General features: G+C 42.7%; 1 protein-coding gene across 1 annotated transcript in view; it reads left to right on the forward strand.

The window, feature by feature from the left end:
• Positions 1 to 21,685, forward strand: part of LOC109932090 (segment polarity protein dishevelled homolog DVL-3-like) — a 35,384-nt gene extending 13,699 nt beyond the window's left edge. The window contains exons 5-12 of the mRNA XM_048604103.1: positions 943 to 1,082; positions 2,064 to 2,140; positions 2,968 to 3,035; positions 8,055 to 8,204; positions 11,352 to 11,483; positions 12,136 to 12,303; positions 14,407 to 14,625; positions 19,995 to 21,685. Of these exons, the coding sequence (XP_048460060.1) occupies positions 943 to 1,082; positions 2,064 to 2,140; positions 2,968 to 3,035; positions 8,055 to 8,204; positions 11,352 to 11,483; positions 12,136 to 12,303; positions 14,407 to 14,625; positions 19,995 to 20,443 (1,403 nt within the window). The 3' untranslated portion in view covers positions 20,444 to 21,685. The remainder of the gene's footprint in view (positions 1 to 942; positions 1,083 to 2,063; positions 2,141 to 2,967; positions 3,036 to 8,054; positions 8,205 to 11,351; positions 11,484 to 12,135; positions 12,304 to 14,406; positions 14,626 to 19,994) is intronic.
• The last annotated feature ends 5,219 nt before the right edge of the window (positions 21,686 to 26,904 follow it).

Below are 26,904 nucleotides of genomic sequence, written 5' to 3' on the forward strand. Positions count from 1 at the left end.
GGCATCCACATGGTACAGAGTCACATAAATTATTAAAAATAACACTAGATTACTGAGAGCTTAAAATAAACAAGCGCAGCTATAGAGATCCTTTCTGGAGAGAGAATTGAAAAGCAGACATTGTTGTATTATATTGGTATAGAAAATTATTCAGACCACACATAATCAGAGAGGCATTGGTGTAGATACAAAATCAATTTGCTTCAGTGATGCCAGAAACTGAGAAGGTTTAATCAGCAAGACAAATTGGACAGCTGGATTCTTTTCTGTTGAGCTAAAAGATGATGAGATAGAAGCTTGTAAAATCATGCAAGTTGTTGGCAGGGTCAGTGTAGAGAAAATGTTTCTACTTGTTAGAAGACCAGAACTAGGGGGCCATAAGAATAAGCTAATCACTAACACATCCAATAGCGACTTCAGGAGAAACATTGTTTTAATGCAGAGGGCTTTGAGAGTGCAGACTCATTACCACAGGTAGTGGTTGGGACTAAGATGCATTCTGGGTAAGGTTGATAAACACACCAGAAAGAGAGAGATCAAAGGATATGTTGAGAGGGTAAGATGAAGTAGTGTGGGAGGAGGCTGGTGAGGAACATACATACCGACATGAACCATTTGGGCTGAATGTTTGCGCATTCTCCCTCTGTGTGTGTGAGTTTACTCCAGGTGGTCCAGTTTCTTCCCACAGTCCAAAGATGTGTAGGTTAGGTGGATTGGCCATGCTAAATTGCCCATATTGTTCAGGGATGTGCAGGCTAGGTGGATTAGCTGTGGGAAAGGTGGGGTTACGGGGATAGGATGAGGGGCTGTGCCTGGGTTGGATTATCTTTGGAAGGTCAGTACAGATGCAATGGGCTGAGTGGTCTCTTTCTGCACTGTAGGGATTCTGTTCTGCTTCTGTACTGTAAGTGCTAACTTTGACATCCACATGCTTCCTTTTAGAGAAATACAATTTCCTGGGAATCAGCATCGTGGGGCAGAGTAACGAGAGAGGCGACGGAGGGATTTACATTGGGTCCATTATGAAGGGAGGGGCCGTGGCAGCAGACGGCAGAATCGAGCCTGGAGACATGTTACTGCAGGTGGGTCCCTGGGTCACGCTCACCCAGCTAGGGGAGAGGGGGCCTGTCGATGATGGGACGCTAATCTGAAATCAGAGACAGCATGTGTCACAAACGTCACAATATTAATGGGAGGAGTGTGCTGGAAATCAATCCCCATTACTCCATAAGCTGTCACAATTGGTGGCACATTGGTAATGTCACTGAACCAGTGAGAGAACTCCAGGATTTTGAGGTACATGGGAGGAAGAAACACGAGCATTTGGGCTAAATGAGCTATAGTTTGAGTACAAATCAACCAATGTCATGATTGTCAACGGATCAGGTCATTGCATTTTATGGGAACTTCAGAAATACAGGAAAGACATTAATAAACTTGCAGAAAGGGGATTAAGTTGACAAATGAGCTTCAGTGCAAATAAGTGTGAGGTGATACATTTTAGTCAAAGGTTATGATTAGATGCTTGAAAATTATGTGACAAAAGTGGGAGAGAGAAACAGTGGCATCCACATGGTACAGAGTCACATAAATTATTAAAAATAACACTAAATTACTGAGAGTTTAAAATAAACAAGCGCAGCAATAGAGATCTGTGTGCAAATTGGCTATTATATTCTTACATTATGGCTGCACTTGTAAAGTACATCATTAGTTGCAAAGTGCTATGCTGCTAAGTGACGTACTGAGCTTATTAAAAACGCGATAGCTTTATTTTTCTTCGCACCACCTGAGCCAAGTCTCCTCCAGGCGCCCTTATTGCACATATACGTAATTTTGCATTTGCCCTGATGTAATTTCTGTATTACAGAAAGAAGGATGCGCCTTCAAGAAAGTGAGCAGAGAATTGGCAAGGGGAATTAGAGTTACTGCATCTGATCAGCACCAAATAATCCCTGCTGAAAAGTTGATAAGTGAATGCTGGGTTCACCTCAGTAGTACTGCCCTTCCTGAGGCAGCCAATTTTCTCAGAATGAGTAATTGTACCTTTTCCTTCATGTCAGGTTAATGACATCAACTTTGAGAACATGAGCAATGACGACGCAGTGCGAGTTCTGAGAGAGATCGTCCACAAACCAGGGTAAGAGGGTAATTCCATGGTGTGGTCACGGACTTGATTAAGGTGCCAGCCTTAGCTCAGTAGGTAATGCTGTTATCTCAGAGTCTGACGGATGTGGATTACAAGTCCCATTCCAGAGGCTTGAGCACACAATCATGGGTGACAATCCATTGCGGGGCTAAAGGAGTACTGCACTGTCAAAGGTGTTGTCTTTCAGATGAGGAAGTTAATCCATGGCCTGGCCTGCATTCTATGGTGAACAAAAACAAAAGCCCCACAGTCCCTAATGCCCTAGCTAACATCTATCCATCAATCAACCTCACTAAAAACCAAGTTTCTGATAATTATATTCAGGTAGTCTGTGGGAGTTGCTCTGTACTATTTGTCTGCCACGTTTTCTACATAATAACAGTAATTACATTTCAGAGGGTCTCAGGAATGTCCTGAAGTTGTGAATGGTGCTACAGAAATGCAAGTTTTTCATTTCTTTGGGTTTTAATGTTGTCATGGGGTAATATAACAGCAAGCGAAGGGAGAAACATTTTGGTCTTAAATCTCCATGTGCAATCCCACGGGAAATCAATAAGTATTCTTTTAAAATGTTCACTGAAACATAAAGCAGTGAAATGTGTTAAATATGCTGTATGCAACGTGGCAGAAAATGGATGCAGCTCATCTGTTTCTCTAAGGTCCTTTTATTCATGAATCAGCACCCGTCAGGCTGTTCAAAGAGGAACAAATGCTGAAATCCTGAAATTTCACTTAACCTTTCAGTTGCTGGAATGTTGAGCAGGCTTTTGTTCTCTTGGTTTGTGGGAGTCCTAACATCTGGGTATTGTTTTCTTAAGACCCATCACGCTGACTGTTGCCAAATGCTGGGACCCAACACCTCGCGCCTGTTTCACACTCCCCAGAAGTAAGTAGCTTCTAAAATCTTGTGATGGTCTTGAACAAGATGAAAGAGCAAGAAGAAAGCTCACAAGAAAATGAATGTGATTAAAGTCTGTATCAGTGTATTAAAAATTTTATGCCTTTGGACAACGCTTGTCAACATCATTCCAATATAAATCCAGGGTCATGTGATAACAGGCTATTGTAAGACAGTAAGAAATATGAGTAAGGGTAGTTCACAGGGGAGGTGATGGCATAGTGGTAATGTGTCTGGATTGGTAGCCTAGAATTCCAAGTTAATGTTCTTGTGAAATGGATTCAACTCCCACAATGGTAAATGGTGAAATTTGAATTCAATACAAATGTGGAATAAAAGCTGGCCAAATGTGGATCACATAAAAAGAACCCATCTGGTTCATCAACAACCTTTAGGGAAAGAAATCTGTCAACCTTAACTGGTCTGGTCTACATGTGACTGCAGAACCACTGTAATGTGTTTGACTATCCTCTGGACAATTAAGGATGAGCAATAAATGCTAGCTTAGACAGCGACACCCAATTCCCGTAAAACAGTCATTGATAAAAAATTGTCCCCTGCCTGAGGTTGGTCTGCCATTCAATAAAACCATAGAATCCTTACTGAGTGGAAAGAAGCCATTCGGCCATCAAGTCCACACCGACCCTCCAAAGACCATCCCATCCTATTCCTGTAACCTCCCCACCCCATTTCCCATGGCTAACCCATCTAGCCTGCACATCCCTGGGTACCACAGACAATTTACCATGGCCAATCGACCTAACATGCCCATTTTTGGACTGTGGGAGGAAACTGAAAGTCCCGGAAGAAGTCAAAGCAGACACAAAGGAGGTGCAAACTCCACACAGGCAGTTGCCCGAAGGTTGAAACAAACCCTGGTCCCTGGCGCTTTGAGGCACCACTGAGTCACCGTGCTGCCTATGTCATGGCTGATATAATTGTGCCCTGATCTTCACTTTACAGTGGCCCTTCTATAATCCTTAACTCCTTGCAGATGAAAAATCTGTGTAACCCAGCCTTGAATATATTCAATGATATTCAGTGAGCCATGGGAAATACAGGGTTACAGGGATAGGGTAGAGGGGGTGGCTCTGGGTGGGCCACTCTTTGGAGCGTTGGTGTGGAGTCAGTGTGCCAAATGGCTTGCTTCCACGCTGTAGGGATTCTGTATCCAGCCTGCACAGGCCTCTGTTCAACAGCATTCCAAACAGAGAAAAAATATCTTCCTCCTTCTCCATCTTAATTGGCAGAGCCCTTATTGCTACCCCTTCCTGCCAGTTAGGGCATGGCAGAACATCACTGCTAGTGAGAGGGTACAATTACAGAGTAAATGTCCTGAAGAATAGTCATACTGGATTTGAAATATTAACTCTGTTTCTTGCTCCACAGATGGTACCAGACCTACTGAATTTCTGCAGCAGTTTCTGTGTTTGTTTCAGATTTTCAACATCCACAGCATTTTACTTTTATTTGATTAGTTTGCATAGATGGTTTCCTTTTTTAATGTGAACGTAACAACTCAGAAAATGTGCCCAGACAACAGAATACATGACTTTAAATTCGCAGGCTGAACACTATTGACACACCCAGGTCCATTATGTCTTGGCATCTAACCCTCTGGATTTGTGTGTCAAGCCACAGGAGAGCAATTGGTATCTTCTAAAACGTCTCTTGAATTTTATACCAGTGTAATCTGAGCAAATATCTTTTGTGCAATGTGGCTACCATATTTCCAACATTGCTACCTTGACTACATTTTCAAAATGCTTTTCATTGGCTATAAGTGTGTTGGGATGTCCGAGGTTATGATGGGAGCTGGCACTACAGAAATACATGATTTTCTTTCGTTAATAGCCCCATTCAGTCTTCAAAAATTTGGAAATCAAAGCTGTTACAAAATGTTGCCACAATTGCTATAAAAATCCAGCTGGTTTACTCATGCCATCCTTGCCCATTCTGGGCTTTTACGTGACTCCAGTCCCAGATCTACCTGATTGACTCTGAGCTTCCCTCTAAAGTGGCCTAATAAGTGCTTAGTTTTTTCAAACATCTACAAGAAGCTCAGCACAGTAGAGGGACAATAAATGCCAACACAACCACAGAATGAAGAATTGAAAAAACAGCAACGTCTACTTTCAACTCAAGATAGTTTCATTCAAGTTGTTGGACACAAAAACATTTTGGATTGTCACGGCTTGATCGTCTTCTCGGCTTCAGCAGTCATTTGTGCCCATCTCCTAAGACTGCATTGGTCCAGTTGGCATGGCATCTGCGTATAGAATATCCATTTACACAAATGACCATTCAGGCCACAATAACAACTTTACCAATTCACCAAACACTGATGAAGTTTTGCACTTTTGGCTCATTGAAAATTACTTTGCATCAGGGCAGAAATTTCGGTTTTACAGTCTACTGCATGTGCTTTGTATCCATACCTCATCAACCATGGGCAGCATTACCATCTGTCCTTCATATGAGGTTTTTTTTTGCTTCTACTCTGTCTCGCTTTTCCTCCCAACAAAGGATCACTGTCTACCACTTGATAACAAATGCACTCTGATTTCCTAATCTTAGACGTCACTGGAGAAGAAAATAGGTTGGGATTTTATAAAGCTCAGCAGATCTACTCATGCCTGTTTCATCACCCCAAAGTAATTCAGTTTCAACGCTCCCCTGAACCCTCCCTATACTACTTAGTTTGGGGCTGGTGAGACGGTAAAGGGTGGGGCGCATGAGGTAGCCAATGTGTAGACTGTCAATTTGTGTGCATTAATGGATGGTCCTCCAACCTGAACCCTCTATTCTCATCCCAGCCATCCATTCCCACTGAAAAGTGCTCCAATTAGGAGCCCATGGAATGATGGTCATAGATTGTGAAGTATTGGGAAATGTACATTGAGCCACTTTGGAGAAGTGAGTTGGCCAGATGCATTTAACAGTGGGGGTCTTGGAAAAACACCAACTAGGGTGACAGCCAGAAAATATAAGCTGAAGGAGAGCTAGACTTAAACATTTGGCACCATAAACTGTGCATGCACCATATCACTCACTGCGTACAAATTACCTCCAGGTTAATATGATGTACATGTCTGCATCAATTATCCAGAGTTTGTAAATCACAAGCAGGGTTTTATCTATTTCTTTGTTATCAAAATATAAGTGTTGATGGCAAGGCTGCTATTTGTTGCCCATCTCTAGTTGTCCGTTGAGAATCTGTCGTTGTTTCACCTTCTTGAACTGTTTATTATGGAGAATGTTTCAGAGATTTGACCCATCAAAGATGAATGAAGAGCCACACCAGCCCAGGAGGATGTGTGACTTTGAGGGAAACTTGCACATGATGGTGCCTGCTCTTCCTGTCCTGCTCAGTGGTAGAGGCCACGGGTTCAGGAGGTGCTGTCACAGGCGTCGTGGTTGATTCCTGTAGCATATCTTGTAGATGGTACTCATAGCTGTTTCTGAGAGTCGTTGGTGGAAGAAATGAATGTTGAAGGTAAAGCTGATCAAGAGGCTACTTTGTCCTAGATGGTGCAGACCCTTCTGATATTGTTGGAGTTGCACTCAGCTAAGCAAGTGGAGAATATTTAATCACATTTATAACTTATGCCTTGTAGATCCTGGATGGGCTTTGCAGAGTTGGGAGGTGAGTTACTTGCCTGTGACTATCTGTTCTTGCAGCTAAATTATCTATGTGGCTAGTCAGGTCAGTCTCTGGTCAAAGGACACCCCTTTGTTGGTAGTGGAGTATTCAATGACTATATTGCTTTTAAATCTCGTGGGTTAGTGATAGATTTCTCCTGTCGGAGATGGTCATTGCGTGGCTCTTTTGTAGCATGAATGGTACTTGTCACTAATCGGCCCAAGCCTGGATGTTATCTGAGTCTTGCTGCATGTCAGCAAGGACTACTTCCTTATGTGAGGCACTGAAAAGGATACAAAATAGTGTATAATCATCAGTGAACACCCCCACTACTGACCTCGTAATGGAGGGAAGATCATTGATGAAGCAGCTGAAGATGGATGGATGGCCTGAAAACACTACTGTATTGAGCTCCTGTGGAGATGTCATGGGACTGAGATGATTGACCAACAAAACTGCAGCCATTACCATTGCTTTGTCTTGATGCAAGCTAAGCCCTGACTCCCCTGAAAATCCTTGCTCATAATTGAAATTGTGGATGATGAGTCTAGAGAATCATGTGGATTGAGAATAATTAAGGTTCTGCTGTATAACAGGAGAATAAAGACTCAGACACCCAGTCACAGTGTGTAAAGTGACGCTCCCATGAATGTCTCTTGCATCTGCAATTTGTTGTTCAATTCCATTGAGAGACATGGTGCAATAATTTCTTTAATTCATTGATCACCATTTGGGTTTCCAGCTGCTGTCTCATCCTCTGTTGGATTTAAGTCTATCCATCCCTCCCTGTTACTGTAGTTGAGGGATTTAAACAGTTCCTTCCCTCATTATTTCATATGCCTTCAATCCATTGAGTCATCTTTCTGATCAACTGGTGATCTGCTATGTGTGGTTGCTCGATGACCAGCAAAAATAAGCCTGGCTAACTAGTGAAGGTAAATAGTAGAATGGCAAACTAGTTAATTTGTGAACTCATTGCATGAAGATGGTACTCACACATGCACAATTGTAAATAACAAGGTGTAGAGCTGGATGAACACAGCAGGTCAAGCAGCATCAAAGGAGCAGGAAAGCTGACGTTTCGGGCCTAGCCCCTTCTTCAGAAAGCTTTCAGCTTTCCTGCTCCTCTGATGCTGCTGGGCCTGCTGTGTTCGTCCAGCTCTACACCTTGTTATCTCAGATTCTCCAGCATCTGCAGTTCCTACTATCTCTGAACAATTGTAAATGCGTGTAGCTACATGCAGAACAAAGAGCTTTAATTGATTCATTCCAGAAATTCAAAAAATTCCATAAAATTTCATGCACCGTAAAAAGGTTGCGACAGTGAAAGTACTGATGTCTCCTTATTTCCTACCCTCCTTCAGGTGAGCCCATTCGTCCCATTGACCCAGCAGCGTGGGTGTCACATACAGCAGCCATGACAGGAGCCTATCAACCATATGGTATGAGCCCCTCCATGAGCACCATTACTTCCACCAGCTCTTCCATCACCAGCTCCATCCCAGAAACCGAACGTAAGTTCTACCTGCACACGACCATCAGCCTCACCTGGCATTTACACAGCATGACCTCCCAAATCACCAAGCTGCTTTTCTCTCAGTTTCTGTCATTCAACTTTAATTCACCTGTATTTTGTGCGAGCGTGTGTGTGTGTGTGTGTGTGTCAGTGAGATATGCGCACGTGTTCACAGGATGCAGTGCTTCGTCATGAGAAATATGAAGAGATTTCTGCCTGGTAACGTCTTACCATCCATCTTATAATTGCACTTTGGCTAGGAAGACACATTACAATGCAGGAAATAGAACAGGTTTTATAAACATTCAGTGCATTGGCATCATATTTTAATCGACAAACCAAAGTAAAGGGTCAAGGAGCATGATGCAAGGCAGCACTGAGGTTGTTTGGAGTAAAATGTAAGGTGAGCTGAATTACGAAGCCTGTGTTATTTGATTGCATAGAATCATACAGTACTGAAGAGGCCCATTGGCCCACTGAATGTGCACTGACAGAACTCTCTAAACCTACATTTGTTCCACTTTCCAGCAGTTGGTCCATAGACTTGAATGTTATGACACTTCATTTGGTCATCCAAGTATTTTTTTAAAGGTTGTGATGTTTTCCATCTCAACTAGCCACCTGGACAGTGTATTCCAGACCCCCACCACCCTCTGGGTGAAAAGAATTTCCTCGAATCCCCTCTAAACCTCCTGCCTTTCACCTTAAAATTATGTCCCCTTGTTACTGATCTTTCAACCAAGAGCAACAGCTGCTTTCTATTCACCCTATCCGTGCCCCTCATAATCTTCTACACCTGAAACATGTCCTGTATCATGCTTCTCCGCTCTGAAGAAAACAACTCAATCCTGTCTAGCCTGTCTTCTTAGGTAAAATACTCTATCCCAGGCAACATCCTAGAGGATCTCTTCTGCCCCCTCTCCAGTGCAATCACATCCTTCCTGTTGTGTGGCAACCAGAACTATACACAGTACTCCAGCTTTGGCCTGACCAAAGTTCTGTACAGCTCTCATGACCTCCCTGCTCCTATATTACATGCCACCACCAATAAAGACAAATGTCCCATATGCCTTGTTAGCTACCATGTCCTACAGGCCACCTTCAGGGATGTGTGGACAAACACCCCAACATCCCTCTGTTCCTCAGAGCTTTCTAGTGTCCTACCATTCATTGTGTACTCCCTTGTCTTGTTACTTCTTCCTCTCACTTTTCGGGGTTAAATTCTATCTGCCACTAATTTGTCATCTGACCAATCCATCTAAATCCTCCTGTAATCTAAGACCTTCTTCCTCACTGTTAACCACCTGGCCTATCTTTGTGTCATTCACAAACTTACTTATCATCCCAACCCAAAATCTGTCTCATTTACATATACCACAAAAATTAAGAGACCCAGCACTGATCTCTGTGGTACACCAAAGGATACTGGCCTCAAGCCACACAAATAGTCTTCTACCACCACCCTGTATCTCCTGTCATTGTCATTTTTGGATCCCATGTGCTTTTACTTTCTTTATCAACCTTCCATGTGAGACCTTGTCAAAGGCTTTGCTGAAATCCATACAAACTACATCAACTACACTACCCTCATTTACACATGGTCATCTTCTTGAAAAATCCCATCAAATTTGTAATTCATCACATCCCTCTGACAAAGCCATGGTGACTATCCCTGATCAAAACTTGCCTCTCCAAGTAGAGATTAACTCCCTCCTTCAGAATTTTCTCCAGTGGTTTCCCTACCACTGATATGAGACTCACTGATTTGAAATTTCCAGACTTATATCTGCCACATTTCTTGAAAAGTGGAATCCCATTAGCTGTCCCCTAGTCCTCTGGAACCTCCCCTATGGCCAGAGAGGAATTAAAAATTTAGGTCAGAGCCCCTGTAATTGACCCCTCAAACTCAAAGTAAGGGAACACTGAGTTCCTGGCAATGGAAAAGTTAGAAATGGCGATGAGACACAAGTCTGGATTTTCAATACAGAAAAGATGTAGGAAGGAAAGTAGGTGGTATTTGCAACTTTAGAGGAAAGAAAGTGGAAAGTGAGAGTCTCCATCATCCCAGAAGATCATAGGCTACTCTTTCATTAGAGAGAGATGACTCATAATAATTTTAACCTGAGGGTCACCGCACCTCAAGTGAGGGGTGAAATTGAGATTGCAGGGTCTTATTAGTAAGCTCAGCCAGTACAGGAATTTGCATCACTTTGCACAGCAAACCACCATCCAAGCCACTGAGATCACTAACCATACTCGTGTCAGTCCAATAGGCAAGAAAAATTTCATAAGAGGCAGGTGGGTAGTGAAATTCCCTTAGACTCTCTCCAAAAAACTCTTTCCCCTAGAAAAGCTTTTGCCGCTTGGAGTTAATTCAAAACTTTTATTGATTTTGGTTGAGTATAGTTACTAAGGGTGAAAGTATCAAAGTGGGTAGGTGGAGTTGGGATGCTGCTCAGACATGAATTAACTCAATAATGGAATGGGTTAGAGGAGCTGAATAGCCTATTCCTGTTTCTCTTTTCCTTGTATTCTCTCCAGGAGCATGACCAGTACTAAAGCCTAAGGCACATTTATTATTCCGTACAGTCACACTTAGCCAATAGGTTTCTGGTTATTGTATTGTAATTTTGCTGGCTTTCAGAAAGCGAGATCGGTTTCTCTCTTGCCATCATGAAAGATTCAAGATACCTGGCTATCCTTATGGCACGAAAGTATCAAACTTCTAGTTAGCAACCCAAGGGAAGGAAAAGTTGATGATAAAAGTTGTCAGTTTAATAAATTTAGATTGAAATTGCTACTATCTTTAGAAATAGATGTTGCTGGCATAGTTTTACATAATGTTGTTTTATCTGTAACCAAGAAGTTGCACCAAGTGCTTGTTAGCTATAATTTATTGTCAGTTATAATTTATTATTTGTAAAGAAAGACCAAATTGTAATCATTCATAGTACTACAGTGTTCTGAAATGAATTATGCTTTCTATAAATTAGATAACTATAAATAAATGATATAAATTACACTGCTGAAGAATGGCCAGTTCTATTCCCATTCTCGTCACACCCACACCTGACAGCCCAGCCCTGCACTGCTCTGTAACATTGCCCAATTGAAGCAAGATCTCTTTATGTTCTTTTCTTCTCAGGGTTCGATGATTTTCATTTATCAGTCCACAGTGACGTTGTCACCATCGTCAAGGCCATGGCATCACCAGAATCAGGCCTGGAAGTCCGTGACCGAATGTGGCTTAAAATAACAATCCCCAACGCTTTTATAGGTATGTAGCATCCAGCCAGTGAGCCAAGTTTAGAAACAGTGCCTTTGTGGATTAATAAACAGGATAAACATGGAAAAGGGATACTGTGCCTTTGCTGAATAATAAACAAAGTAAACATGGAAGAGGAAGACTGGCCCTCACCTAAGCTCATTTGTTTGGAAAATCTTGAAGGTTTGGCCTGACCAACACCGTAATTTTTTCTAGTTCCGATGACAGCTTTCTGTCTCTGCAGATGCTACTTGAGCAGCTGAGCATTTCCAGCATTTTCTATTTTTTATTTTATTTTCCAGCGTCTGCAGTATTTTGCTTTTTGATGACATCCCAATCGTTGTGTTCCTAACAAGTAGTACTTGCATGAACCTGGGGCAAAAAGCTCTAAATATTGAGGACAGATGAATAGACAGGATTGTATTCCCTTAAATATAGAAGACTTTTAAAGAACAAGCTACTTGAAAGGGTGGTCAAAGCAGATTTCAGTGGTAACTTTCAGAAAAGAATTGGAAAAATGCGTTATTGGGAAATATTTGTCGGGCTTTGGAGTAAGGATAGGAAGTGGAATTGAGAACCTCGGATTGCCCTTTTAAAAGTGGTCGCAGAAGCATACTGCACTGATTTACCTGCTTTGCTACATCATTCTGTCCTCCTTTCCCAGGTTCTGATGTCGTTGACTGGCTTTATAATCACGTTGAAGGTTTTCCAGACCGTCGCGAGGCGAGAAAATATGCCAGTAATCTCCTCAAAGCTGGTTACATTCGACACACAGTCAACAAAATCACCTTCTCAGAGCAGTGCTACTACATCTTCGGGAATCTATGTGGCAGTGAGTGACTCTGTCTTTAGGGCGTGTTGTCGTCTCAAACTGGTATCCTTCCTCAGCTTCTCCCCAAACGTTGGCTGCCATAGTAGCCCCTAGCCTTAAAGAAATAAATCATCACTCAGTCGTATAGAACTTGAGTATTAGAGAAAGGACTAACACACTATCAAAGCTTCTCTCCTTGCAGTTATCAGGACAGATGCAAGAATGCCAAATTTTAAAGGGAGCAACAATTTATACTGCGTGAGAAAAGGATGCTAATTAGCTGGCAAGTGGCCTCTGGTTGATTGAGGCATTGGCATAGAAAATATACCTGAGAAATATTGTCCCCAAAGCTTTCATTTAATTCAAAAATGTGCAATAACTGGACATGTTCTTTTTGCCTACAGAGGACCTGTCCCTGTGTGATCCAACTGATAATCTTAAATTGGTTGTTAGTATAATTTTCATCACACCAAGGCAGCCCTTGCTGAACAATCTTAATCATGGAATCATATCTAACATTAACCATTATGTTTTGAGATTTGCAAGTATGGGCTTTTATCATGCAGTACAAATTGTTGTTTCCTTTGACATTTGACGTTCATACTTCTTTCCAGATGAGTGCAGGATGAAAGCTTTCAATGGTGTATCTCTCTTTCTCATCAATACTTAGTGGAAAAGTGGAGGAAAGATTTTTCTGTTATTTTCTCATGGAACGTGAGCATTGCTGGTATGACCAGCATTTGTTGCCCATCCCTCATTAGCCTTGTACTGAATACTTACCGGGCCATTTCAGAAAACAGTTTAGAGTCAGCCACGTTATGGTAGATCTGAAGTCTCATGACAGGTTAGATAAGGATGGCAGGTTTCTTTCTGTACAGGAATGAATGAAGGAATTAGCTTTATTGTCATAATGAACCAAGTGGTTTTTTTGACAATTGAAGATAGTTGTCATGGTCACCATAGTTGGTTTTTAATCCATGTGCCCAAAGAATTAGCCTGGGCCTCTGGATTGTTAGTCCAGGGACATTACCGTGACATGCCTGACTCCCTTAATGAGCAGTGGTGTGTACACACTGTGACCCATCACTGAGTGAGTTGTGCTGGGTGCACATGTGTAAGCCACATACTGAATATTGTTTCTTTGCTCCTCAGTGGGAAGTACAATGCAATTTAAAAATGTCAGTCAAAAGCTGAAGATCCTTCTCTGTCTCTCTCTCTCTCCCACACACACACCCTCTTCCACCCCACACCCGCCCCCTCTCTATCTCCCCACCTGTTTACTTGATGGTCAAGATGAATTATAATGCAAGTCAGGTAGCAGATGCGATGGTGATTCCATGACATGAAATTTTGGATTTAATGCCTGAAGATATTACAACAAGCTGAAGAATGATCATTCCAAAGCTTATTGTCTGCCAAGAATATTTACTCACATACTGGGATGTTTGTGGTCTATCCAGCCTACCCCATTTACTATAATGGCCTGGAATTCATAACAAAACCACAGCAATGTGATCTCTCATAGTATTGCAGAGTGGGGACTGTGGAATATCTTCGTTCCCTCAGTTGTGACTTGGGTTCATCAGTAGAAATCAGTCTGGCCCTTTTACTTCTGATTGCTTCACAGTGTCCAGCACAACCTGACAGCTCCCTCCAGATGGGAAATGAAGCTGCTGGGCGAGATCAGAAACAGCACCTGACATAATGGTTGTCACATGAAATGGCCTGTCAGTAATTGCTACACTTGGCCCACTTGTAGAGAGTCAAAGAGTCATACAGCACAGAATCAGACCCTTTGGTTCAACCAATCCATGCTGACCGTAATTCCAAAACTAGTCCCACCTGCCTGCGCTTGGCTCACATCCCTCCAAACCTTTCCTGTTCTTGTGGTAGCCAAGAGCTGTTCATAACAGTGAAAACAGCAGGGCCAGGGGGAAAATTACATTGGGATTGAAAAAGGGGATAGGCGAAGATTGAAAAATATTGAACCTCGCATACAAGCTCATATGTTCATTGTCCTGTCGATCAGGTACTAAGCTAGTGTATTGGATCTTGCAGGATTATTGACATTTGCACACTGCCATTGACAAAACTAACAGGCTGTAATTCTTCCCATTTCCACAGACATGGCTAATCTAACCCTGAATGACCAGGATGGATCCAGTGGCACTTCAGATCAAGACACATTGGCACCCCTCCCGCACCCAGGTGCAGCACCATGGCCCATCTCCTTCCCATACCAGTATCCACCACAGCACCCTTACAACCCACATCCACCAGGCTACCACGACGTCACCGGGTTCACATACGGAGGGGGCAGTGCGGGCAGCCAGCCCAGTGAAGGTGAGAGAACCACATTAACCAAAACAGTCACCACATTGCAGTGTCCACTTCTGGTTACTGCACTGTTTACGAAGTTATCCAAGGTGCCAGATGCCCCATTATTGGTTCAACAACAACAATTTGCATTTATATAAGGTCTTTAATGTAGTAAAATGTTCCAAGGTACTTCACAGCAATGAATATCAAACAGAATTCAACACTGAGCTTCCGAAAGCAATATTAGGACAGGTGGTTTTTTAAAAAAAAATTGATGGAAGGGGTAAGTTTTAATGAACATTGTAATGGAGAGAGAAGTAGGAAGGCAACTGATCAGGGCATAACATGTTGAACTGCAAGACGCTGCACTGAAGCAAACACTGAGCTAGTATATGACATTCAGTCAACATAAAACAATCAAAGCAGAAATTCAACCCTTACTGTCAATATATCCCTATTATCGTTCTGAAAAGGGACCATGAAAGGACATATAAAGAAATTCACTGAGTACAGACTCCTAGATAATCAAGCATATTGCATGAAATAAAAACAGAAAGTGCTGGACAAATCCAGCAGGTCTGGCAGCATCTGTTGGCAAGGGAAACAAAGTTTACTTTTTGAGTCTGATGGGACCATTCTACAGAACTGAAGCGACACGTGGAAAAGGCATGGTTTTTATGGTATTGAATAGCGGGAAGGGACAGATGGAACAGAAGGGGTGGTCAGAGAAAGATTGAGGGAGATTGAAGATCAATGATGTAAAGGATAAAATCTATCCAATAATTTGATACAGTTAACATTTTAAACAGGTCATAAAGTACAAAAACAAGCAGGTTAAACTTGTATAAAGCAGTGCTTATACTCCACCTAAATCATTGGGTCCAATTCTGGGCTCCACACTTTAGGAAGGATGTCAGGAATGTCTTTTAGAGTGTGCAGCTGAGATTTACTAAAATGGCATTGGTGATGAGGGACTTCATGTTGCAGAGAGAGACTGGAGAAGTTGGAGTTTCTTTGCAGACCACTGGACTATATAACTACATTAGAAGCAGTTCAGAGAAGGTTCATTGAACTGATTTAACTGGTGTATTCAAAACCCTGAATAGTTTGGTAGAGTGAATAGGAAGAAAGCATTTCGAGTGATGCAGAGTTGTTAAGTGGAAGAAACAAATGACATTAATAAGTTGTATTTAAAATGTCATTTGGTAGTGCAGAAACTGCTGAAAAAATCTTGCACTAGTCACAACAATTCACAAGAATGTCAATTAAGGGGGCAAACCATCAATTACACTGCATGAGAGAAGAGTGCTGATGTGTTGGCATCTGGACTCTGGCAGAGACATTGCCACGGAGAAAGTGTCAATTAAAATTTAAAATTTAAATTTGGCAAGTTAAATCTGATTAGTCAGAGCATTGTCCTGATAATTGAATCAGTGAATGGCTGTCACCAATTTTGTTAAATTGAAATAAGTGCATTGTATGTGTATATTCTTTCTGTCTTCAGACATGTAAGTGCAATGCATTGTTTTCAACTGAACAAAATAAGTGACAGCCATTTGATGATTCATCTCACAGAGCAATGCCCTAACCAATCAGATTCAGTCTAGTTTAAAATATAATATTTAAACAAAGCTAGTTGTTAATTGCCAATCATTATTAATTTTTACATAATCCATGGCAATGTCTCAACCATTCAATGCCTACTTGCCAACCAATAGTACATTCACCTCTCATCGAGTATAAGTTTTCCCTTTAAATTGCTACTCTTGTGAATTGTCCTGATGAGTGCAAGATTAAAATCTTTGGCAAAGTGTGCCTTTTTCAGTAGAACTCAACATGTATTTAGACAGCACCTTTAATGTAATACAACCTTTTAAGGCAATTGTTAAAAGAACCAGAGGAAAATGCAGATTATTTCTTAATGTAGTCAGGCCAGCCTTGACCTCACGGAATGACAGAACACGTTTAAGAGACTAAATAGATCTAACTGTACAGGCTGAAAGGATGTCAGAAACAGGTTCAATAATAAGTATCAAAAGGGAACTGGATACAGTAAACAAAATGGAACATGCTGAGCTGTGGATAATAAGTGAGGGTAAATCAAATGAATTGGATAGGTCTTTCAAAAAGAGACATTACTGATGCAGGCATGATGAAAGGCATGGTCTCGTTGTGTTTCCAGGACACTGAGTTTTCCAATTTCCCTCGGTAAGGAGTACAAGTTTCCACTGTGTGTTAGCATGCTTATCCCAGAAAAATGGACTCCAGAACTGGTAACTGTAGGCTAGTTAGCTTAAAGTATGTCATTGGGAAAATATTAGTGTCTATTAGAAAGGATGTAAAATAGCAGAGCATTTAAAAACACATAATATAATCAGACAGTCAGCAGGGCGTCAGGAAATCATGCCTACCATATTTATTACAGTTCTAGTTCTTTGAGGAGGTATCAAACAGATAAGGGGGAGCCAGTGGATATTTGGATTTCCAAAAGGCATTCAATAATGTACCACACATAAGTCTACGTAAGATAAAAGTTCAAGGTATTGTGAGTAGTACATTAGCACGGATAGAGGATTGGCTAACTGATTGAAGACAGAGAGTTAAGATAAAGTGGCATTTTCAGATGGAAGCCTGTAACTAATGGAGAGCCACAGAGATCACTGCTGGGGTTACAATTATTTAGAATATATTAATGACTTGGTTGACGGAACTGAATGTGCTACAGCCAAGTTTGTAGATGACACAAAAATAGGTGGGATGGTAAGTGGTGAAGATGACACAGAGTTTACAGAGGGAGATAGACAGGTTAAAAAGTTGGCAGATGAAATATGATATCGGAACATGTGGGGTCATGCACTTTGGGAGGAAGAATGGAAGAGATGGTTATAATTTAAAATGGGAAAGACTGCAGAAGCCTGCAGCGGAGGGATTTGGAAGTCTTTTTACATGAATCACAGAAAGCCAGGCTTGAACTTCAGTCAGTAATAGGGAAAGCAAATAGAATGTTGGCATTTATTTTAAAGGGAATGGAGTATAAAAATAGAGTGGTTTTGCTAAAGCTTTACAAGGCACTATTCAGACAGCAGCTGGAATGCTGTGAATAGTTTTGGCTCCTTTATTTAAGGAAAGACATACTGACTTTGGAGGCAGCCCAGAAAAGATTCACGGGGTTGATCCTGGGTATGCAGGGATTGTCGTATGAGGAGAGGTTGAGTATGTTGAACTGTATTCTTTGGAGTTTAGAAGACTGGGAGGACACCCTATTAAACATATACTATTTTGAGGGAGATCAAAAGGGTGAATGCTGAGAGATTGTTTCCCCTTGTGGGAGAGTCTAGGACCAGAACATAATCTCAGAGCATTGAGTTGACCACAGAGATGAATAGCAATTTATTTCCTCAGAGGTTGGTGAATCTGTGGAATTCTTTACCACAGAGCTGTCAAGGCCGGGCCATTAAGTAAACTCAGTGCTGGGGTGGACAGGTTTTTAATCAGTGAGGGAATCAAAGATTAGAGGAAAAAGGCGGAATTGGAGATTATGAGATCAGCCGTGACCTCATTGAATGCGGGAGCATCTTCAATGGACCGAATGGCCTAGTTTCTCCTCCTCCATTTATGAGAGATTGACTGTGTAGATACTGAGGTTTCCCCTTGTGGGAAATTCAGGACCACAGATTAAATATTAGGGTTTCTCATTTATGACTGAAATGATAAGTTTTTTTTCTCTCTCTGAGGGTCATTAGTCTGTGAAATTCTCTTCCCAGAGAGCAGTAGAGGTGGGGATCATTGAATGTATTCAAGGCTGAGTTAGATTATTGATCAACAAGTATTTTAGGAGAAGTCAAGAGTTTGTGCTTGATGCCACAAACAGATCAGCCAAATCAAATGATGGAGCAGGCTCAAGGCACTGAATGGCTTACTGCTGGCCCTAACTCATGTATTATTTTCTTGACCATCCATATTCCACTGTGAGCTCCACTGTCAGCTCCTACTGTTCCACATAACTCCTCCACTGGCCCTTACTAAACTTCACACCCTTGTGTCAAGACAGGAGGTTTAGAGAGATCTATTCTTGCTTCTGTTTCTCATACATCCAATATCCATCAAGTCGAAAAAACATATTATTTGTACTTTTATTGCTTTGCTATTTCTGGGATCTTGCTGTGTGCAAATCTGCTTCTGTGTTTCTCCGTGTTCTGACACTTCAAGAGCATTTAATAGTCGAAGAAGCACCTCTAGATGTAGCGCTAGTCTGGACAGCGTGGATAGAAAGCAGCTGTTCCTCTTGCTCCAGAAAGCTACAATACAAGGGGACTTCGGGGGACTTGTGCACACAGCTAGTACACAGGGGCAGCAGGTAATCAGGAAGGCTAATAGAATGCTGGCCCTTATTTCAAAGGGAGTTGGAATATAAGAGTAGGGAAATCTCACTCTAACTGTATAAGGTGCTGGTGGCACCACACCTGGAATACTGTGAGCAGTTCTGCTCCCCTTATTTTTAGAAAGATATTATTGCATTGAAGGCCATTCAGAGAAGGTTCACAAGGATGATCTCTGGTATGGAGGGATTGGCTAAACAGGTTGGGAATCTACTCATTGGAGCTTTGAAGAATGAGAGGTGCTCTCACTGAAACATATAGGATTCTAAAGGGGCCAGGCAGGGTAAATGTTGAGAGGATGTTTTCTCTTCATGGGAAATTCTTAAGACCAGAGGGCGTAGTCTCAGAATAAAGGGGTGCTAATATAAGACTGAGATGAAGAGAAATTTACTTTCTGAGGGTTGAGAGTCTTAGAAACTCCTTACCTCAAACAACTGTGGGAGCAGAGTCCTTATGTACATGAAAGGCTGAGGTAGAAGGATCCCTGATCAGTCAGGGAATGAAATGTTATGGGAAAAAGGCAGGAAAGTGGACATGAGGAATGTTGGATCAGAACATATTGAATGATGGAAAGGTTCGAAGGTCTGAATAGTCTTAGTTGAAGGGTAAATACAACGGGGCATAATTTTTTAAGTGAAAGAACAGGAGATTTAGAGACGATTTGAGGGAAAATGTTTTCATCCAGAGGGTGATGGGAACCTGGATTGCACTTCCTGGGAGGGTAGTTAAGGCAGAATACGTGACAAACTTTAAAAATATTTGGGTGAGCAAATAAAATGTCATAACACTGAAAACCAGGGGCCAAGTGCTGGAAAGTGGAACAAGTGTATGTTTGAAACAGTTTTGTCAGTGTAGACATGATGGGCTGACGTTTGGATATCCCGGGGTATTGCATTATGCTGTATAAATGCAATTTCTTTCCCTCTACTCTTGTAATCACCAGAGAAGATGACCTTATTTCCCTCTACCCTTTGCTTTGTGCTAAATCGTCTTTATTTTGGTTCCTTGTTGCAGGAAGCCGAAGCAGTGGATCTAATCGCAGTGGGAGCGAAAGGAGAGGAGGGAAAGAGAAGGAGCCCAAAGCAGGCGAGGCCAAGTCAGGGGGTAGTGGTAGTGAGTCAGATCACACCACAAGGAGTGGCATCCGGCGAGAGCGGGCGGTCAGCGAGCGTTCAGTTCCTGCCAGTGAGCACAGTCACCATAGCAACCTCAGCCACCGGAGCCACCACTCCATGGCCGCCAGCATCCGTAGCCATCACACGCACCAGTCCTACGGGGCTCCTGGTTTGCCGCCCCTTTACACCCCACCTCTCATGATGATGCCTCCGCAGCCTGCGATGGCACCCCCAGGGGCACCTCCTGTGCGTGACCTGGCCTCAGTGCCCCCAGAGCTCACAGCGAGTAGACAGTCCTTCAGAATGGCGATGGGAAACCCCAGTGAGTTCTTTGTGGATGTCATGTGACTGTTGTTAATTTTTTTTTTGTAAAGAAAGCATCATCTATTCAGTCTTGTTACTAAAACAGAACGACTAAAAAAAAAACTGGACTGAGGCCCTGTTTGTGATGGAGTAGCACATTTGAAGTGTGAACAGGACTGTATTTATTCAGCACTAATCTGCAAGATTTATAAACAAAAACCATTTGATTTGCTTCTCTCGCACCACCGTCCCTCTCCCACCCTTCCTGATCGTCTCACAAAACTGGACTGTGTGCGCGCAGACAAAAGCCTGTCTGTCTGCCTCATTAATACCTTTCCCATTTTAAGTTTTCTTCCTTTTCTTTTAGAAAACAAAATACTGCATCTATTGAGAGCGTGTTGTGAAAACCAAAATGAAACTGTAATCATTTCCCAACTTATGTTCTTTTGAACTAATTTCTTAAACCTCTTGTGTGCTTCTTTCCTTGTCACACAGTGAAGAAATATGGGGTGTTTGACTTCCTCTGATATCAACTGATAAACAGTTGGTGCAGAGAGGTGAAAGGTCATCTACCGGATTGTGTCCCTTCCTGTGTGATTGGCATGATAGCTTCTTTTTTAAATAATATGGACACCAGACAGAAGGAGAAAATGAGCAGTCCAAGGAGGCAAGTGGAAGATTTGCTTTTTTTTTCTCATGTTAAATTCAGTCATTAAATACACGTTACGAATTTCAGCAAAACTCATCGAGCCTCGAGGAAGCACCGCAAGCCTTATATTTCATGCAGAAACAGGAAGAAACTGTCCAACAATGACTTCTCTGTTGTTGAGCTTCAGAAATTGTGTCCTGTCTAACCTTTCCTTTTATCAGTCGAGCCTTGAGTGTGCCCGAAGTCAACACAAAACAGTTTGGGTCAAAGCGCAAACACTGAAGTCTCAGACCCTGTTGCAGGCCCCCACCCACTCCTCCTCCTCCTGCCCACGCTCCCCATCTCTTTCAAGAACAGAAATGCAAGGTACACAATGGTTGGGGACACCTCACAACTGTCAGAGCCAGGAAATATTTCCAGAGCAATCCGTTGGAGTCTCAGTGTGGAGAACGAAGACTCGCATCGGAGAATGGAAACCAGCTGCACTAATAACTCACAATCTATAAACCGCTCTGTTCGGTTACTGAACCTGAAATTGAATAAGAAAAATATATCATTTGGAGGCCAGATGTGGCTCTGAATGATGGTTTTGTAGCTGAAAGTTGTATTGTATACTTTAATAAAATGGTTCTAGATGATTTCTTTACGTTCACTCATTTGATCACTCAACGTTAACTTTGCAGATTCATTTCCCTTTTATTTTGTCTTGTAACTCATCCTAGATGATTCCTGACACTCTGGTTGGCAGGGAAAGACCATTTACTAGCATTTTCAGTTCCAATTAAATTTGTCCTTGTCTAAAAACATGCTCCTACATCTGCTCTATTCAGATTCCGTTCAGTATTGTTACACTGTCTGTGCACATTATAATCAAGGAGATTTTACTCAGACTCTGTTTTATTAGTGATGTTTGTATTCTTCGGAATCAGACTTCCTCCATTTAAAGAATAAAATTAAAGTTCCCTTGACTCTGTAATATCAAATACTCTCAGGGCAGATACAGCACAGCAAGTTCCATTTGTAGTCCCCCAAACATTTATTAAGTTCTATTATGTTGCAATGGCTAGAGGGGTGGGGTGTTGAATATATGGAGCTTTACTTGAAACTCCAGTATGCTGGACCCAGACCTCCTTCAGTATTCACTGCATAAGCATCAATGAAAGAAAGACAACATCTAAACTGTACTCATTTCCTTTGTGCACAAACTGAGTTTGAGCCCCAATCCCCATAGTCCAATTGTGCTCAGAATTATTTTCTCTATATTAATTAGATGTGATCAAGTGGCTTTATTTGTACTTAGCTGTTACTTTTGAAGCTTGTGAAAATTTGCTCAGTATATTTTTTGTGTTTAACAAGTTCAGTCTGAGTGAGATCTAAACTCTGCCTGTCTGATTTTTCTCAACTTTTTTGCTGAGGACAAATCATGCAACTGCTGAATCTCTCCTGAGCTAACTGGTTCTGTTCCCAAATCAGTCCTGGGATTTACACTGTAGTCTGCCATATAGTCAGGCACATGAAAGTGCAGAAAACAAAGACATAAATAAATTTCCTTTCATGACCTCTCAAAGTGCTTTCCAGTCAATGGCATCTTTTTGAAGTGATCATATAGCAAACAGAGAAGCCAATTAATTCAAAATAAGATCCTACAAACAGCAATCTGACGTACATGACAAGGCTGATATCCAGTGACAGAGTGATTATAACAGTAGATGCATTTGTATTTCACCTTATAACTCTGTGTTGGGTCAAAGCAATTCAAACTGTGGGTGACTTTGTTTTGCGCTAATCATTGTTATGTCAGAAGGATCCCTTTGCTAGTTGCTTCTTCACATCTCTGCATTGGTCACACTTCAAATGAAGGATGAGCAGTTGAGGTAGGTGGCAGAGGATGTTTAATATTTCTGGCACAAAAGAGTGCAAAATGATTTATTAAACCATGGTTCCTGAACCTCAAGAAGGGCACCTTGTGAAGATCTTGAAGCTACTTAATATACTAGAAAAACCCCAGAATGTTTCTATGTACAGCATGGTAATGGATAGGAAGAATCAGGGTTGTGAGCGGAAAGGTTATAATTAGTGTCAGGTCAGGAACATTTTTTAATATACGTAAAGGAGATCAATATCTGAAACATATAAGGAAGGCAAAGGCACCTTGGTCATTTAAGAAGCAATTAGTTGATATATTGGGAAGAGGGTAGAGATGGTATCCAGCAAGCTTGAAATCAAACAGATCAAATGCTCTTTACACAAACCCATAAGAAAGGTGACAGTCAAACATCATTAATGTTCCTACATTATGGTTCCTACAGTGATACCATTCTGACTGTTGAACCAGTGCAATTGATGGAGTAGAGTATCCGATGAGCACATTAATCCATGTAACGTGCATCGTCATCTTTGCCGCTGCGTGTTGTAATGGCCCAAATATTCTATTATATGTTCAACTGATGGTAATCTTCCTTAAAATTACCCACTTATCTGTCAGTGATTTTTTTTTCTAGCCAAGACTTCTAATCTGGCTTGTCAGAAATGCATTTATTGAAGGTAATTGGGGAGAATCTGCCCGTTGCATGAGGAGTGTAACAGGCCACGACATTTTGGTAAATACAATGCTCGTTGCCTTACTTCAGGATTTAAAGGTCCCAAAGAACACTTTAACAGCAAGTGTATGAGATCTCTGTCTGAGGTGAATGAGGGGTAGGCTATAAGTGGGTGAAAGGAGTAGGCTGTCAGTTGTAGCAGTGTCATGTTGAGCCAGTAAATGGGTGGGTGCTGGGTCAGCAGCTTCGGGTTGAGTTGGGAGGTGAGGTTTATCAGGTCCATCCAGGGAGTGGGAGGGTCATGTTAGCTCCCACTGTATCGTGGAGAGGTGTAATTGGATGTGAGGGGTGAGTCAGGGTTTTATACAGAATTTAAGAGTAGGGAAGTTAAGCTGGAACTATGTAAAAAGTTGGTTAGACCACAGCGGGAGTATTGTGTGCAGTTTTGGAATCCACATTATAGGAGGGATGTGATGGCAGTGGAGAGAGCGCGGAGGAGATTTATGACAATATGCCCTGGGCTGGAGAGTTTTAACTAGGAAGAGTAGATTGGACAGATTGGGATTATTTTCCTTGGAGCAGAGGAGATTGAGTGGGGGCATGATTGAGAAAAAATTATATATAAAATTATTAGGGGCGTAGACAAGAAGAAACATTTCCCCTTAGTGGAGGGATCAATGGCCAGTTTGGGGGGGAGTTGGAGCGGGGTGAGGGATAGGAGGTTTATAGGGGGTGTGCTGAATTTTTTTGTTTTACTCAGAGGGTGATGGGAACCTGGAACTCACTGCCTGTGAGAGCGGTAAAGGCAGAAAACCTCATAACATTGAAGGAGTATTTAAATGTGCACCTGCAATGCCAAGACATACAAAGCTATGGGCCAAATGTCGGAAAATGGACCTAGAACAGTTAGGTGGTTGTTTCTGACTGGTGCCCACCCAGTGGGCTGAGGGGCCCTATTCTATGCTGCACACCTCTATGATGCTGAGATTTTATGACAGTAGTCACCCAGGAATTAGAGTAGAGACAGTAGGAACTGCAGATGCTGGAGAATCCGAGACAACAAGGTGCAAAGCTGGATGAACACAGCAGGCCAAGCAGCATCAAAGGAGCAGAAAGGCTGATGTTTCGGGCCTAGACCCTTCATCAGAAATGGGGGAGGGGAAGGGGGTTCTGAAATAAATAGGGAGAGAGTGGGAGGCAGATAGAAGATGGATAGAGGAGAGGATAGGTGGAGAGGAAACAAACAGGTCGAAGAGGCGGGGATGGAGCCAGTAAAGGTGAGTGTAGGTGGGGAGTTAGGGAGGAGATAGGTCAGTCCAGGGAGGACGGACAGATCAAGGGGGCGGGATGAGGTTAGTAGGTAGGAGATGGGGGTGCGGCTTGAGGTGGGAGGAGGGGATAGGTGGGAGGAAGAACAGGTTAGGGAGGCGGGGACGAGCTGGACTGGTTTTGGGATGCGGTAGCGGGAGGGGAGATTTTGAAGCTTGTGAAATCCACATTGATACCATTGGGCTGCAGGGTTCCCAAGCGGAATATGAGTTGCTGTTCCTGCAACCTTCGGGTGGCAACGTTGTGGCACTGCAGGAGGCCCAGGATGGACATGTCGTCTGAGGAATGGGAGGGGGAGTTGAAATGATTCACGACTGGGAGGTGCAGTTGTTTATTGCGAACCGAGCATAGGTGTTCTGCAAAGCTTGGTTTCCCCGATGTAGAGGAGGTCACACCGGGTACAGCGGATGCAGTACACCACATTGGCAGATGTGCAGGTGAACATCTGCTTGATGTGGAAAGTCTTCTTGGGGCCTGGGATGGGGGTGAGATTTCACAAGCTTCAAAATCTCCCCTCCCCCTACCGCATCCCAAAACCAGTCCAGCTCGCCCCTGCCTCCCTAACCTGTTCTTCCTCCCACCTATCCCCTCCTCCCACCTCAAGCCGCACCCCCATTTCCTACCTACTAACCTCATCCCGCCCCCTTGACCTGTCCGTCCTCCCTGGACTGACCTATCCCCTCCCTAACTCCCCACTGACACTCCCCTTTACTGGCTCCATCCCCGCCTCTTTGACCTGTTTGTTTCCTCTCCACCTATCCTCTCCTCTATCCATCTTCTATTCGCCTCCCACTCTCTCCCTATTTATTTCAGAACCCCCTTTCCCTCCCCCATTTCTGATGAAGGGTCTAGGCCCAAAACATCAGCCTTTCTGCTCCTATGATGCTGCTTGGCCTGCTGTGTTCATCCAGCTCTGCACCTTGTTGTCAGGAATTAGAGTAGTTTTTTTAACATTCTGTAAGCTTTCCTGTGTAATTAATACGCTTAAGTGATTAATAACTTTCTGAATTCTCAGACTTTAAAGGTCTTTTTCAATGGGTTCCAGATGCAGGAGAATGGTCCATCAGAATAGTCAATTTTCTGGAAACTCCCACAGAGTCAGCTGGGTCAATGATTCTACACAGTCCCAATGTGCAACTCCAGTCTTCAACAACTCTGGCCATTGGAATATTTAGGCCAAAATTTGCCTCCTCGGCTAAGGTTACCTTCTCTGTCTCTAAAACAGGAACTCTGGGTTTGAGTCCCATTTCAGTAATTGATGACCAGGAAAGTAACATTCGTAACATAACCAAACAGATATCAACCTTTAAACCCATCTAATATATATATGGTCGAATCAGAGATAGTAGGAACTGCAGATGCTGGAGAATCCGAGACAACAAGGTGCAGGGCTGGATGAACACAGCAGGCCAAGCAGCATCATAGGAGCAGAGAGGCTGACGTTTCGGGCCTAGACCCTTCATCAGAAAAGGGGGAGGGGAAGGGGGTTTTGAAATAAATAGGGAGAGAGTGGGAGGCGGATAGAAGAGGGACAGAGGAGAGGATAGGTGGAGAGGAAACAAACAGGTCGAAGAGGCGGGGATGCGGCCAGGAAAGGTGAGTGTAGGTAGGGAGTTAGGAAGGGGATAGGTCAGTTCAGGGAGGACGGACAGGTCAAGGGGGCGGGATGAGGTTGGTCGGTAGGAGATGGAGGTGCGGCTTGAGGTGGGAGGAGGGGATAGGTGGGAGGAAGAACAGGTTAGGGAGGCAGGGACGAGTTGGACTGGTTTTGGGATGCGGTGGGGGGAGGGGAGATTTTGAAACTTGTGAAATCCACATTGATACCATTGGGCTGCAGGGTTCCCAAGCGGAATATGAGTTGCTGTTCCTGCAACCTTCGGGTGGCATCGTTGTCTGCCAATGTGGTATACTGCATCCGCTGTACCCGGTGTGGCTTCCTCTACATCGGGGAAACCAAGCGGAGACTCGGGGACCGCTTTGCAGAACAC

Source organism: Rhincodon typus, chromosome 13 (assembly GCF_021869965.1).
Source record: "Rhincodon typus isolate 14 chromosome 13, sRhiTyp1.1, whole genome shotgun sequence".
Classification (NCBI taxonomy): Eukaryota; Metazoa; Chordata; class Chondrichthyes; order Orectolobiformes; family Rhincodontidae; genus Rhincodon; species Rhincodon typus.